The 15,898-nt window shown below is 40.5% G+C and overlaps 1 protein-coding gene across 9 annotated transcripts in view; it reads right to left on the bottom strand.

The window, feature by feature from the left end:
* Positions 1 to 15,898, bottom strand: part of PPA2 (inorganic pyrophosphatase 2) — an 88,317-nt gene that overhangs the window by 41,702 nt on the left and 30,717 nt on the right. For 6 of the 9 annotated variants that reach the window (XM_036344192.1, XM_036344207.1, XM_036344224.1 and 3 more), the window contains 2 exons: positions 9,798 to 9,884; positions 3,705 to 3,831 (listed from right to left, as the gene is read on the bottom strand). In XM_036344192.1, the coding sequence (XP_036200085.1) occupies positions 3,705 to 3,831; positions 9,798 to 9,884 (214 nt within the window). The remainder of the gene's footprint in view (positions 1 to 3,704; positions 3,832 to 9,797; positions 9,885 to 15,898) is intronic. The other 3 variants (XM_036344215.1, XM_036344234.1, XM_036344254.1) reach the window with 1 other exon arrangement.

Here is a 15,898-nt window from a genome sequence, read left to right as displayed (position 1 = left end):
GCTGTATGATGTTTGAAAGATATAAATATAAAACAAAACTTGTTTAAATTAAAAACAAAAGCTGCTACATAGGATCACCTAGAATTCTACGACTTATGATTTTTTTAAAAAAAATTATACCAAAATTTCTTCAGCCTTTCAATTTGTGCCTACATCTATTTCTTCCTTGGGTCACTTAAGTAAAAGACAAAAGAAAATGAATAAAGATATGAGGAATCTATACTAATAAAAGCCTCAGTGGTCCTCGTGCCCTCATGTGACGCCCTCATGTCGTCACAAGATGGCCACCACAAAATGGCCGGCAGGGGAGGGCAATTGTGGGTGATCAGGCCTGCACGGAGGGAAGTTGGGGGCAACCAGGCCAGCAGGGGAGGAGACTTGGGGACAACCAGGCTGGCAGGGGAGGGCAGTTAGAGAGGGTGCAGGCCAGGCTGAAGGACACTCCCCCCCCCCACCCCCGCACGAATTTCATGCACCAGGCCTCTAGTGCAGTGATGGCGAACCTATGACACGTGTGTCAGATGTGACACGTGAACTCATTTTTTTGGTTGATTTTTCTTTGTTAAATGGCATTTAAATATATAAAATAAATATCAAAATTATAAATTTTTGTTTTACTATGATTGCAAATATCAAAAAATTTCTATATGTGACACGGCACCAGAGTTAAGTTAGGGTTTTTCAAAATGCTGACTCGCTGCTCTAGTGTATTATAATAACGTGAAGATAAAAGAAATGAGAAGTAAAAAGAAACCACATACATACAGAATTTATTTTACAAAACCTAGATATATGAGAGTATTTAAAATACTACCCAGAGCAAACAATATGCAAATATCCTTAAAGTAAATTATTTCCCTCCCTTCCCATACCTTACTCATTCTGGAAATAAACAACAGACACAATGTCAACATACCATATCAGAGCAAAATATGCCAATAATTCTCATCTTTTAATTTTAGGATTTTAAAAATGTATGGAGAATTGTATTTTTCATGATTAAGATAATACATGTGTTGCCTTTTATTAGAATAAAAAAGAGTCTTTTCCTTTCAAAATCACTTGTTTTACTTATTCCAGTTTTCATCTCAAACTAAATAAGCTTCAGTATTTCTGCTTGTCTTTTTGTACAAGAATACACAAAAAGAATTTAGACAATGACTAAATGCAGTCATCTCCACTCTGGGTACAAACAGGAGTAAAGTGAAAGAGAGCTCAAATCTAGGCCATAGGGCACTCAAGGAGTAAGGTAGTTAGCTTACGTAATCTGATTTCAATACCACTAGTTAGAAATACTACAAACAACTACAGTCATGTATAAATTGCTCTGTATAGTATTGGACAATGGACTTCATAATCAAACAGAGATAAGTTCAAATCATCGTTTTCCTACTTACTAGATTTACAACTTGGACAAGTTATTTAAATCCTTTGAGCACCAAAGGGTAAAGGGCATCAAATATATAGTAATGGAAGAAGATCTGACTTTGGGTGGTGGGCATACAATGCAATTTACATATATGTATCATAGAACTGTACACTTGAAACCTGTATGATCTTACTAACCAATGTTACCCTGATAAATTTAACAAAAATGAAATGATAATATGTACTAGAACAGGCACCAATGCTTTGGCACATGCTAGGGAGTTTAAAATGTTAAATCACCCAGCCAGTGTTGCTCAATGGTTGAGTGTCGACCTATGAAACAGAAAGTCATGGTTTGATTCCCGGTATGGGGCATGCAGGAAGCAGCCGATCAATAATTCTCTCTCATCATTGATATCTCATCATTGATATCCCGCCCGCCCCCCCCCCACCCCGCTTCCTCTCTGAAATAAAAAAATTAAAAAAAAATTAAAAAGATGTTAGCCCTAGTCGGTTTGGCTCAGTGGATAGAGCATCAGCCTGCGGATCAAAGGGTCCCGGGTTTGATTCTGGTCAAGGGCATGTACGTTGGTTGCAGGCTCCTCCCCGGCCTGGGCCCTGGTTGGGCTCAACCAATCGATGTGTTTCTCTCACATCAATGTTTCTTTCTGTCTTTTCCTCTCTCTTCCACTCTCCCTAAAAATCAATGGAAAAATATCCTTGGGTGAGGATTAACGAAAAACAAAACAAAACAAAAATGTTAAATCACATCTCCAACTGTACTATGCTAATGAGCTAGTTTATTCCACCTAAAGACTTGTTTCATTTAGGTTCTCAGATCTCCAGTTTAAAGCAACATCCTTTAGTAGTTTTTCATGACTTCAGTGTGCCACTTCACAACTGATTTGTTTTGGAAGACGTTGCACCATTTGATTATCAGTTATCATTTGAGGAGCAGTTAATGTATTAAAATATTTTTAAACTGGGCATTTATTCACTATTCTTACATATGCATGTACTAGTATAAGAAACATGATAATAAAGAAATCAGGGTAAAATAATGAGACAGACAAAATACATATGTTTATAAACTCATGTCTCCTATTTTAAGTGTAGTTCCATGTTTTTGTTGTTGTTTGTTTCTTTTTGTTTTCATTGGTTTCAGAAAAAGGAAGGGAGAGAGAGAGATAGAAACATCAATAATGAGAGTGATTCATTGATCAGCTGCCACCTACTGGGGACCGAGCCCGAAATCTGGGCATTTGCTCTGACCAGAAATCAAATCATAACCTCCTGGATCATAGGTCAATGCTCAACCACTAAGCCACACTGGCCGAATTGTAGTTCCATGTTTTAGTTTTGACCCTGAGGTTACATGAAATCACCCTATCAGATCCCTTCCTTTCTCAATTATATGCAAGAATAACATAAAATTTCTTTTTGCTGTTCCACGTGCAAAAAAAGGTTTTAATTGCACATAAGTTAAGGGAAGTTAACATATAAATATTGAGTTTCAGTCAAATCAGAAAGAATAAAGTTTCCAGCTGAGATAAGAGGTGAAGTCTAGAAGAAACCAGGATCTTAAATGAGGATGAAACTGAAAGCAAAAAGGCTAGAAACATAGTGGAAAAAAGTGGTTAAAGAATAATAATAGTGGCGTATAGTCGACCCCTGTATGTGACAGCCAGATGTTTTAAGTAAATCATCTCTGTTAACAACCTCACAAGTAGTTGCATTTATCTCCACAGATGAGCAAACTGAAATTCGGAAAGGCTGAATGATCTACCCAGTCACTCAGACAGAAAGCAGCACAGCCATAACTTAAACTGAAGTCTGACTCCAAAGAAAGTCAGTTCTTCAGCACAGCAAGCAATTTCTGGAACTCAAATTTCAGGGACATCAAAATTTTGTCAGAGGGCAGTTATCTTTCCCTTCATTTGTATAGGACAGAACAAAAGCCAGGTGTAGAAACAACTTGTGTCCTTGATAAGCAGTTTTCCCCATTACTCAAAGGAACAAAAAAGAGATTTAAGAAAAAAAAAAAAAAAAGGCAGGGAGGAAAGGAAGACAGTAGGAAGGGAACCCACAGAATGTACTTTCTTAGTGTGAAGTATCATTTGTCTGTCTACATCCTTTTTTCTCTCTTGTTCCTCCTAGCAGTAGGATACAACTCAGACACAATCACAGTCGAATGCTCTTTAAATTCAATGGAGAATAAATAAAAAACAAAACATATAAATTTAACTCCCAAATACCTACAGTGTGTTTTACATAAGTCCCTTTTAAATTCTAAGAATTCCTGACTTATTTCTGTTTCTGCAAAGCTACAGACTTACCATGAAACTTTGAGGCTTCTGGATCGTTCACATTGATAGCAATTAATTTCCAATCTGTTTCACCCTGATCGATAAGAGCCAAAATCCCAAGAATCTTCACACAAATAACCTCTCCACGAGAAAGAACCTTTAAAGAGAAAAGAAACTGAGCATTTGCAAAGCTTTAGAGGAGTTTACTCATATCTCATAAAAACTCATGAAAGATGAAAAGCACTATAAACTAAAATTTAATAAAGGTTTAATAACTTAAAATAATGTAAAAACAGTCATAAAGCCTTTTATAAAATGCCTCTTAAAATTAAGTATCTGGATTCCTTTTCAGAAATTGAAGTTATTTGTAGATCTTGAAATTGAATGTACTAAGCCCAGAAACTCAAACTAAGCAGAAAATAAACCCATGTGTATCATTGCACACTATAATCCTGACTTCTGCTACTTGGAGGTAAAGAGAGGCCTGAGAACCCTTTTAAATTGTGTCACAGCACCTTTTCTGCAAAGCACATTTTTCAGTTACTATTGAAAAGTGAATTTTTAACATGTTAGACTATAACCTTAAGACTATAATGGATGACAATGAAAGAACTATTAGTACTTTAAAGATACAGACGAAACAGTCTTAGTAGAGTGTTTTTAAAAGGTTTAAAGAGAAACCAAGAAATAGCATGATGTTTAAGCAGATGTTTCATGTGCTAAAAAAAAAATTTATTTCAGTGGTTCCGTTAAATTGTCTATGCCACGTTTATATGCATGCATTCTTCCTATATCCTTTTCTTTTTAAAGGTTTAGTCAGCCATAGAATTTCATTGAAAGCTGAAATTTGAACACGTTTCAGAATTCCTTCATGATTCAAAATGCAGCTTTACATTTGGAAAGCACCTTAAGGTATGCAAAAGAAGGTCACTTTTGTGTCTTGAAATTATTTGAGAGAAAAACACTAGACCTAAAACCATAAAGTCAAATAAATCCTTTTAGAACATTTGCAAAGTAAATCTAAATCTTAATATAAATCTGTATGAAGTTGTAATTAGTTTACATAACAGATTGGTGAGACTGCATAAACTGAACTGAAATCTCATTTTGGGGGGAATATTCACAAATATATTAACCAGACTCTTACATGTTTAGACTCCATTCAGTACCCAGCACCATATCAGATACTACATCTATACACAGAAAGAAAGGATCCCTGTTCTCAAAGGTTTTGATCTTGTTGAGAGACCTATGCACCTCACACCAGAAGACCTGTTCAAAATTATCATCTATAATAATAAAAGTGTAATATGCTAATTAGACTGGATGGCCAAACAGTGGATGACCTTCCGGACGACCTTCAGGACAAAGCCGGGGCTGCAAGGGCTGAGCCCCTTACACAAATTTCGTGCATCGGGCCTCTAGTATCACATAATCATCAATGAAAAGGCTGGCTACAGCCCTAACTGGTTTGGCTCAGTGGATGGAGCGTCGGCCTGCGACTGAAGGGTCCCAGGTTCGATTCCAGTCAGTGGCATGTACCTTGGTTGTGGGCACATCCCCAGTGGGGGGTGTGCAGGAGGCAGCTGATTGATGTTTCTCTCTCATCGATGTTTCTGACTCTCTATCCCTCTCCCTTCCTTGCTGTAAAAAATCAATAAAATATATTTTTTAAAAAAAGAAAAGGCTGGCTACATTGTTAAACGAAGTGACAAACTAGATAACTGGTTCTGAACCATGGGCAATTTTGCCCCCTAGAGGACATCTGGCAATGTCTGGAGATGTTTTTGGCTATCAACTGGGAAGGTATTACTAGCACCTAGTGGGAAGAGGCCAGGAATACTGCAGAACAGTCCCCTGTAATAGAATTATCCACCCAAAATGTCAACATTAAACCAGAAGTATAAATTCATTTGGACATTTATAATCAATACTACATTTCCACAAAAAATAACAAGTCAATGTTTTTCAGTAATGATGTATCAAACACCTATATATACTAAGCTTTCCAAGTAAAATGTAAAAGTATGCTTTCAAGATTAATTACATATGCCTTATTAAAAACCACTCATGTATATTTGAAACCTTTAATTTTATTCTGCATATTTAGTAACTTTGGCAGGTTTATTAAAAAAACCTCTACATCAAGTTTTCTTAAAGTGATTCCTTTGTTTTGTCAATAACAAATTACTGTTACTGAGTCAAATCATTTTCATATGAGTTCTCTCAGTTACTAATCTCAATAATCGCATGCTCATTTACACATTTTTACATAAAATTTAAAAATTTTAAGTGAAAATAAGGTACTTCTACTTCATCTTTAAACACCCACTTAATATCTGCATAAGAATTTAAATTAACATAATTTGCACTTGCTATGAATTGGATGGCCCCAGGGATTATGCCCTCAGAATAAGAGTTTTCTAATACATAAAACATTCCATCAATGTAATGTTATTTAATTTATTAACTCTCACTTATCAGGAAATAGGACATGTGAAAGTGACTAAAGTACATAGCATAGGGTCTGAAACATAAGAAGCACTCATTAAAATACATTCTTCCTTCCTTCAAATCTATTAATTTTAGACACACTTTATTACCCCTCTGGGGAGTAAATGTCTGAAAGATAAATTCCTAAAGTATAGCTTACTTTTTAAAGAAAGCTAACAATCTGCTTTAGTTCTGCTGGAGATACAGAAACCATAGACACACACACACACACACACACACACACACACACACACACACACACACAGGAACTCTAGCCCCTTTGTCCCTATCTGTACATAAAACCAGAAATACAGGTGGATGGAAATCTCTCCTGCAAGAAAGGAGTAAGACAGAGAGAGAAGAAAAAGGAGGGGGGCAGAGAGGATTGGAGAAGAGGAGAAAAAAAAAAGTGGAAGAACATAAGGAGAAGAAGCAAAAGAAGAAAGAGAAATCTGAGAGGATGATGAAGACGAGGAGGAAAAGAGAGGAGGAATACGAAAGGAGAATGAGGAAGAAGAAGAAAAAGAAAACGAGAGAAACAAAGTAATTATGGTAAATATAGTGAAAAAGAATCAGAGGAAACTGTTTCCTAAACAATAACCTAGAAGCCTAAAATTGCCAATAGGCGTTACCAGAGATAACTAATTTAACCTTAACTAGCAGAATAAGATTCAAGTAAAAGTTCAGTGTGGTATTTCTTAACTTACGCGTATGCTACCTGCCAAGTACTGTGCTGTACACTGCTATGCTGAGTCCCATCCTCACAGAGCTAGCTCTCACCTCATTGAGGAGGCAATTAAACAAACAAAAGACCACAGTTAGTACTAAGGGAGTACATAACAAACACCAAGTATTTTAGTTGGGGGGTGGAGGGCAATAAAGGAAGGCTTCTAAGAGGATGCATTTTTTTTTAAATATATTTTATTGATTTTTTTTATGCAGTGTGGAAGGAAGAGGGATAGAGAATTAGAAACCTTAAAGATAGAGAAACCTCAATCAGCTGCCTCCTGCACACCTCCTACTGGGGATGTGCCCACAACCAAGGTATATGCCCTTGACCAGAATCGAACCTGGGACCCTTCAGTCTGCAGGCTGATGCTCTATCCACTGAGCCAAATCAGTCAGGGCAGAGGATGCATATTTTAGCTGAGATCTGAAGGATGAGCAGGGGAGGTGAAAAGAAGAAAAGGTGTGGGGGGAGGGGGGAGTAACAAAGTGAAGAAGGACAGAGGTTCCATTCTATATAGAGGGAATAGTTTGTGCAAAGGCCTGGACATCAGGGAGAGCAGATGCACTACAGGAAGTGAAAGATGGGTGCAGCTGGAGGGTGGTCTGCAAACGGGAAGTGCCATGAGAGGAAGCCAGGTGCTAAAGAAGAGCAGAGCAGCAGGCGTCTGGAATAAATGATGGTAGGAAAAGAAGGCTCAGAGAGGAAACTGGTCACTAGCAGGAATAATTGAGAAAAAATAGGGGACTTGACAAAGCTAGCTGCAGTGAGAATAAAAAGTAGAGTTAAAGGCTATCTGGAATACAGAATTTATATTTCATGACTAACGGATGAAGGAAAGCAAAGAATGAGCAAGGATGACTCCTCAATTTGGGGGACTAAAAATACTGAGAGGAGTTAAGGGAGAGGAGGGAAGAATGAACTGTTTGGACACAGTGAGTCTGAGATGTGTGGGAGACATCCCAAGGGCAGAAGCAGGCAGCTGACTATACAGGTCTGAGCTGGAGATACTAATTTGAGAGCAAAACTAGGAGTGCTTGGGATGGGACCGCCAAGGGAGTTCCTAGCTGGGACAGGGACTCAACCCTCAAGCTAACCAATCCTTAAGGAACAGGCAGAAGAAAAGGAGCTTGCAAAAGAAACCAATAAGGAACCAAAACTAGAGACTATCCAAGCGATTATGACACAATCAAAGTAAAGTGAAGAGACTGTCTCAGGAAGAAAGACAAGGTTAACAGTAACAAGTTAGACGTGTGGACGAAAAAGGGGCCACACATTAAAACTGACAAGCTCAGGGGAGGCCCGCATGGCAGGCCTGACAAACTCGGAGACCTAAAGTGACACCACAGGATGGTCTGAAATAAAAGCTTCCTAAGCAAAATCAAGTCTTGGTGAGTAGTCTCTTGTACTAGGCTGGTATCTTCCTTGACAAAGGTCAATCTTTACCTTAAATGAGCCCGTCTATTGTCTTTTAACATCTGCCATAGCAAACCTTTGGAATGTCAGAGTAATTTCTTTTTTTTCCAGACCCTTCAGGGCACAATCACTGAACCAAAGCAGAGACCACAGAACTTCTCATTGTTATTGTTATCTTGTTAATTGTTGACTATTAACTATCCTATACCCACCAATAGAAAGGAAGTGTGTGTCTATCCCTTTTACTTTTTATCCAATCCCGGAGATCCACCCCAGCCCCTAGCTTTGCTTTCTCCTGCCTCCCTAATCTATCTATCATCAATGAATTTCATGTAACTCCTTCACATCTCTTTTAATTGTAATGTATAAAACAGGTTTACAACTGCCATTCTCTGGAGCATTTTCTCAATCCATTGTCATCAGTTTGGCTCAAATAAACTCAAAATTCGTATAAGTTTGGACATTTCTTACGTCAACATGAAATAAGCCTCTTGGATTGGCTAAAAGAATTACCAGGGACCTTCGTGAGAGCAGTTTCACTGAAATAATGGCAGGATGAAAACAATTCTGAAATAGCTTGAAGATTAAGTGTGAAACTCTTTACAAGCCTTCATGCGAAAGGAAAGAAGATAGGAGACATATTGAAGGAAGACAATAAAGAAAGATAAGTTATAAATACAGGACAAAATAACGATAGAAAAATACTGTCACTCAGAGGCAAGAAGGGAAGCACTGGACTTGGACAAGAAAAGGCAACTCTCCCAGTCCCAGACAAAAGGGAGAAACAATGTTTGCAGGCACAGGTAGTATGGCAGGCTAGTGGGGAAAGGTGAGGGAATTCTCATTGTTGGTTTCTCTGAGCTCGACAAGATGAAAGACAAGACACTGTGCTGGGAATGAGAACAAAGTGCAAGGAGTTGAATGTCTATATAAATAACAATTATTAGCAATAAGTGCAGTAGAAAATAGAAAAAAGATCTGACCGAGGACTCACAGAATTCTATGGGTAGCAGCAACCTTGACACTGTAGGTCTTGCTTCCCTAGGACTTGGCAACCTGGAAGCAGGCACACACACAAAGAGAGCCCGTGGCTTTCCTCGGTTTTGAATTTCCTGTCTGGATAATGGGCAAGGAAGCCGAGGACAGGACTTAGCAAAATGTTTCTGTAAAAGCTCAGGCAGTAAATACTTTAGACTTTGCAGGTTATGTGGTCTCTGCTACCATTCCTCAGACAATGCGTAAATGAGGGGGTGTAGTTGTGTAATTTATAAAAACAGGTGGTGAGCTAGATTTGACCCGCCACTGGGCTATAGTGTACCAATCCCCAGTTTAAGAGAAGGAAGTAAAGATACAAAAAGGTACTGATACCAGAGCGATCGAGGGCTAGAACTTTGAAGAACTGAAGAACTGGTGGCTTCCAAAGAGAACTGAAATTTTATGGCATGAATAAACCAGACCCCATTAGAATAACAGTCTATACAACCAACCTTTGAGCCTATTTCACAGACATCAATAGGATCATTATCTCCACAGCAGTCTGTGCTCTTATCGTTTCTGTGGGGATCTTCCCAAGTCTAAAAGAAGGGGGCGGGGGGGGGGGGAGAGAAGCAGAAAAATAGGTTAATACTCATTATAATGTACTTTAACCTTTCCACACAGTCATGACGTCTTATAGACAGCCACAGTCCAAAGGAAAATTCTCAGAAATTACACAGGCTCGATGCCAACATGCCAGTACATCCTCAAGCACAATAATACTTAAAGCCTATTTATAGTATTTCCTCCCCCCGGTCTTTCATTTGTTTGTATAATCACATCTGAAAGTGGGTGGTATTTCCAAATATAACCTTCTTCCAAGTTCTGTCAGTGTCTGAATCCATGTTCGCGTTTAGAGTTTCAGCGCGGGTGTTCCCACTGACTGCCCGAACCGCTGCTGCCATCGCTCACTGCTCCTCTGACAAGGAGCCAGCACTGGGCCTGCCTTTCTGTGTTTGAAAACCATCTATGAATATTAGCCAATACAATCACCGTGCTCTGGTCCTTAGGTCTCTTTAAAACATCACTGCCCTGTACAGAGCTGTACATGTAGGTGCTTCTTGAAAACTCCTTCCTGATTAAGCAGGATTCTTGTCACCAAGTCAAAGGAAGCAGGGCCTCAGCAGGGACCTGTTCTTTACCAGCTTCAACTGGGAGCCAGAGCCTCTGCCAGCAGTGTCACTATTAGCAGCTAACATCAGCAGGCAACAGTGTCATCATCGAGACAACATGACTGAGAACTCACTATCGAGCTAAGCACTTGGCTTTGACCAACTTATTCAAAATTCTCAATCACCTTGTGGGGTAGGTGGTAGGATGACAGAGGTGAACAAATAGACCTAGAGCAATGTGGTCGCTGGTCCCAGGTTACAAAGCTACTAAGTGGTACTACATGACACCTGGGGTCAAGGAACCAAATTTATAATAAAGGTCAAAATAATAAACACAACAATCATATATTAAGATGGAAGAAATCTTGAATTTAGTGATTCTAGTCCTTGAACATCATCCAGATGGGTCCTCTAAGTATTCATTCAGAAAGATCGGGGGAAGACAAAGATGACTTTTGTCCAGGCCAAACTCAGGTCTGAGGAAGGCACTATTGCTAGTGTGGAAGAAGGTACTAGGTGAAATAGCTAGACAGCTGACGGTCTGAAATAATGATGGCACTCTGATGAATCACAGGCTAAGTGGAGAGACTGCTACTTACACAGTGTTCTGCTGCTTAAATGTTCTTGCAAGCACGGTTGGCTTGGTAACTGCTTGAACAAAATCATGCTGTTACAAGACAAATCCTAAGAGAATAGCAAAAACTCACACACATCTATGAAACAAATGCAGCTGACACAATGCATTAATTTATTCATTCCACAAATATTTATTGATTACCTACTCTACTCCAAGCACTAAGCTGGGCAGTTGGGAGACATCAGTGAAAAAAACAGATAGAATCCTTCATGAAGTCTGCATTCTAGCTGGAAGAATTAAAAATAAACACAAATAACTAAATTACATAGCATAGACGTTGGTAGGTGTTATGAAAAAGGGAAAGAAAGTATGGAAGATGGAATGAGAGTACAGGAGGCAGAGTTAAAGCTGTAAAGGATGTGCAGGGCAGACATCAGGAAGAAGATGACTCCTGAGCAATCATGTCAGGGGCAGGCCAGGTGCACATCTAGGAAAGAGTGAATGTGCAGGCCTGAGGCAGGAGCATGCCTGATGTACCAGAGGACTGTGAGATGGTCACTGTGGCACTGATGGAGCAGGAGAAGGATGAGGGGAAGTTGGAGATGAGACCAAAAATGCAAATGGAGTCCTGGCCAGTGTGGCTTAGTTGACTAAACATCATTCCATGCACTGAAAGGTTACCGGTTTAATTCCCAATCAGGGCACATGCCCAGGTTGCAGGTTCAATCCCCAGTTAGGGTATGTACAGGAGGCAACCAATCGATGTTTCTCTCACATTGATGTTTCTCTCTCTCTCTACTATCAATAAAAACATATTTAGAAAAAAATGTAAATGGGACCAGGAGCTGGCTTCCATATTAACAGGCTCATTCTGTCTTAATATGTACAAGGAAGCTATTTATCCTTTCCCATAAACAACTGACCTAATTTCTACTTTTTATAAACATTAATTTATTTTGGGGGGGTTGTTTTTGGTAAATAACTTCTATGCAATCTGTAGTATATTCTTTTGCTGAAGACTAACACACACACACACACACACACACACACACACACACGCACACTACAAGATCAGTTTGAGTTTAAAAAGATAGCAAAAATCTCTGGTTAAAAATGGCAGTTTGTTTTAGGTTTGTTTGTTCATTTACTTGTTTACTAGAGGCCCGATGCATGAAATTCGTGCGGGGGGTGGGGGGGTGGGGGGAGACAGCCCATAGCCGGGCCTGCAATGATGCGAGCATCCCTCACCAGGGACTCTGGCCCGAGGCCCCTCCCCTCCCTTCCTTCGGCGTGGACGCTGCCTTGCGTCACAGTGAGCACAACGTTCTCGTCGTGGACTCTGGCCCAAAGCCCCTGCCCTCCCTTTCCTCCGCCCGGCCAGAGTGCAAGCACTGGGCTCCAGTCGCTATAAGCCCAGCGTTCCTTGCTGCAGACTCCAGCCCAAGGCCCCTCCCCTTCCCTCCCTCCACCAGCTGGGGCGCAGACGCTGGGCATCCCTGGAGGCGGACTCTGTGAGCCCAGAGAGCTTTCCTCACAGCAGATTCCAGCCTGAGGCCCCTCCTCTCCCCTCCCTCCACTCAGCTGGGGGCACGGACCCTGAACATCCCTGGAGGCAAACTCCATGAGCCCAGCTTTCTTCCCTGCGGACTCCAGCCCAAGACCCCTGCCCTCCCTTTCCTCCGCCTGGCTGGTGAACAGATGTTGGTTGCTGCAAGCCCAGAGTTCCTCACTGCGGACTCCAGCCCGAGGCCCCTCCTTTCCCCTCCCTCCACCTGGCCAGGGTGCGGACTCTGGCCCGAGGCCCTTCCCCTCCCCTCCTTCGGCCGGACACTAGGCTCACATCACTGCAAGCCCAGGGTCCCTTGCTGAGGACTCCGGCCGGAGGCCCCTCCTCTTCCCTCCCTCCACACAGCCAAGCCAGATGCTGAGCTCACGTTGCCCTGCTTCTGGGTCTCCCGGGGCCAGGCTGCCTCGGCGCCCGGGGCCAGATCGGGTCCGGGGCAGTGAGGCAGCCTGGCTTCTGGGTCTTCCAGGGCTGGCTTGCCCTGGATGGTGGCGCAGGCTGTCCCGTCCTGCCTGTAGTATGCAAATTAGCCGCCATCTTTGTTGGTGGCTAATTTGCATATTGTGCTGATTAGCCAATGGGAGGCGTAGCGAAGGTATGGTCAATTACCATCTTTGTCTATTATTAGATAGGATTTCTTGTATTGTAATTCACATGAGTGAAATCATAGTTTTTATCCTTTTCTTTCTGAGGTATTTCACTTAGCATAGTACCTTCAAGATATTGTTGCAAATTGCCACATTTCATTTTTTTATGACTAAGTATTTTTCAATTGTGTGTGTGTATATACACACACACACACACACACACACACACATGCACATATATATATACCACTTTTTAATACATTCATACCTCAATGGACACTTAGATTGCTTCCATATCTTGGCTACCGTAAATAATGCTGCAACAAACATAGGAGTGCATGTATCTCTTCAAATTAGTATTTTCATATTCTTGGGATAATTACCCAGAAGAAGACTGACTGGATCATAGAGTAGTTCTAGTCTCAATTTTTCTGAGGAACCTCCATAGTGATTTCCATAGTGGCTGCACCGACAGTGTACAAGAGTTCCCTTTTCTCCACACCCTCCCTCTCCAGCACTTGTTATCAGTCCTTTTTTGATTATAGCCATTCTAACAGGTGTGAGGTGGTATCTCCTTGTAGTTACCAGATGGGAAGAGGGGTGGAGGGAGGGTGAAATGGTTATAGGGGGTCAAATGTATAGTAACAAATAGAAACTAGACTTTTGGCCACACAATAGTGCATACAAATATCAAATTTTAAAGTTGTACACCTAAACTTTTATAATGTTATTAACCAATCCTACCTGAATATAAAATAAAAGCACCAGTAATTTTAAAAAAAAGGGCAGAGAGAATACAGGTCTATTTCCTTTTGCTCACTTCCATCCTAGCCACAGTGGCCTCCTTTCTGTTTCTCTAACAAATTAGGCCTACTTCCCCCTGGGCCTTTATACTTGCATTTCTTGCTGAATTTTCTAGAGTCCAGTGGCCGGCAAACTGCGGCTCGGCAAACCACGGCTCACGAACCACATGCGGCTCTTTGGCCCCTTTAGTGTGGCTCTTTCACAAAATACCGACTTCTGTGCATGGGCCACGAAGTTTCAATCGCACTGTATGTGCGTGTGTGCGCCCGCACGTGGTATTTTGTGGAAGAGCCACACTGAAGGGGTCAAAGAGCCACATGTGGCCTGCAAGCCGCAGTTTACCGACCACAGCTCTAGACAGCCTTACTACCTGTTCCCTCACCTCCCTTAGGTCCTCACTCAAACAACACCTTCTCACTGAGCCTTCTCCCTGCCTAAACTGCAACAATCCCAACACACCCTAGCCCCATTTCCTACTTTTATTTTTCTCCAACACACCACCATCTGATGTATTATATATTTTAATATTAGTTTTTTTGTCTGTCTCTGCCCAGGATAAAAGCCTCAGAGAATTTGTGTCATTTTTATCACTACTTTACCTCTAATACTTAGAACATGGCCTGGCAAACATCAGGCACTAAAAACTATGTCCTGAATGAAGGAGAAGTTCTGTGAAGGCCTGCTGTGGAAATGGCAAGAGAAATGAGGAACACTGAAGAAGATGGCAAAGGACTGGAAGTGAGGAAGGACAAGTGTTGCAAAATGAGGCTGGAGAAGCAGGGGCCAAATTATGCAGGGTTGGGGGGCCATGTTAAGAATGTTCTTGTATATCCTTTGAACAATAGGAAACCATTAAAAGGTTCTCATATAAATAAAACATTAGCAAATTTATGTTTTAAAAATGCTATATTTGGATGCTGGTGGAGTGTGAAATGTTGGTAGGCAACGGTGAAGGCAGGGGCATTCAGAGACTGCTGCAGCCCAATTCTGTTGTACATAAATAGGAATCACTGTACCTAACAGACTAATATAAAGCAAATAAGAGCATCTCGAGACTTCAAACACATGCAGAGAAGCACAAAAATTCATCAGGCCTTAGGTAAACTACAAAAGCTTAGAAATAATTTGTAGCACCTACTATGCTCCACTGTAACTACTGGTTTAGCTGTCAATCACCCCCATGAGACTATAAATCCCTTTAGAAGAAAGACCATATAATAATAAAGATAACAGTAGTAATAATAATGTGATTACTACCCATTAGGCACTATTCTAAGATGAATCTGCAATAACTCATTAAACCCCAACACAACCACTTGCAGTACTTTATCATCTCTAATTTATAGATGAAGAAAGTGAGCAAAGAAAGACAATACTTGCCTAAGGCTACATTACTAATAAATGGCAATCTGACCCCAAAACCCATATTCTTTGGTCACTTATTATGCAGAAAGTATGCCCTAAGCTTAACAATTATTTTATTTATTTATTTATTTTTTATCTTTTCACCAGGTCAAACAAAATGTCTATTTAGGCACCTGGTGTGCACAAAAGCTATCTTCATGGTTTCAACAGACATTCTCATTCTGAGCAGGTCGTTTTAAAAGTGCCTATTTAACAAAGAACCTTTCCACGTGGGTGGTCTAACTGCATCAAAGGCAGCCTGACTCCTTAGAAAACTATTTTCTCTTTTCTTTTCCTGTGAATGTTTATTCTATACAGGCAGCTGTGTTTCTGAGTTGGATAAAGTAAGACTCCTTTCCTCAGAAACTTCCCCAAAAGCATTTTGGAACTTCATGCAAAATATTAAAATTAATTAAAAAAATGAAAATACAAAATGAACATCCAGATAGATGAATGGTCTAATGGCTTTTATAAACATAAAGGCAGATGCCTCTCTATGTCACCA

Source organism: Myotis myotis, unplaced genomic scaffold (genome assembly GCF_014108235.1).
Source record: "Myotis myotis isolate mMyoMyo1 unplaced genomic scaffold, mMyoMyo1.p scaffold_m19_p_1, whole genome shotgun sequence".
Classification (NCBI taxonomy): domain Eukaryota; kingdom Metazoa; phylum Chordata; class Mammalia; order Chiroptera; family Vespertilionidae; genus Myotis; species Myotis myotis.
The sequence above is the reverse complement of the archived record's forward strand: the minus strand, read 5'-3'. Positions and strand labels throughout refer to the sequence as shown.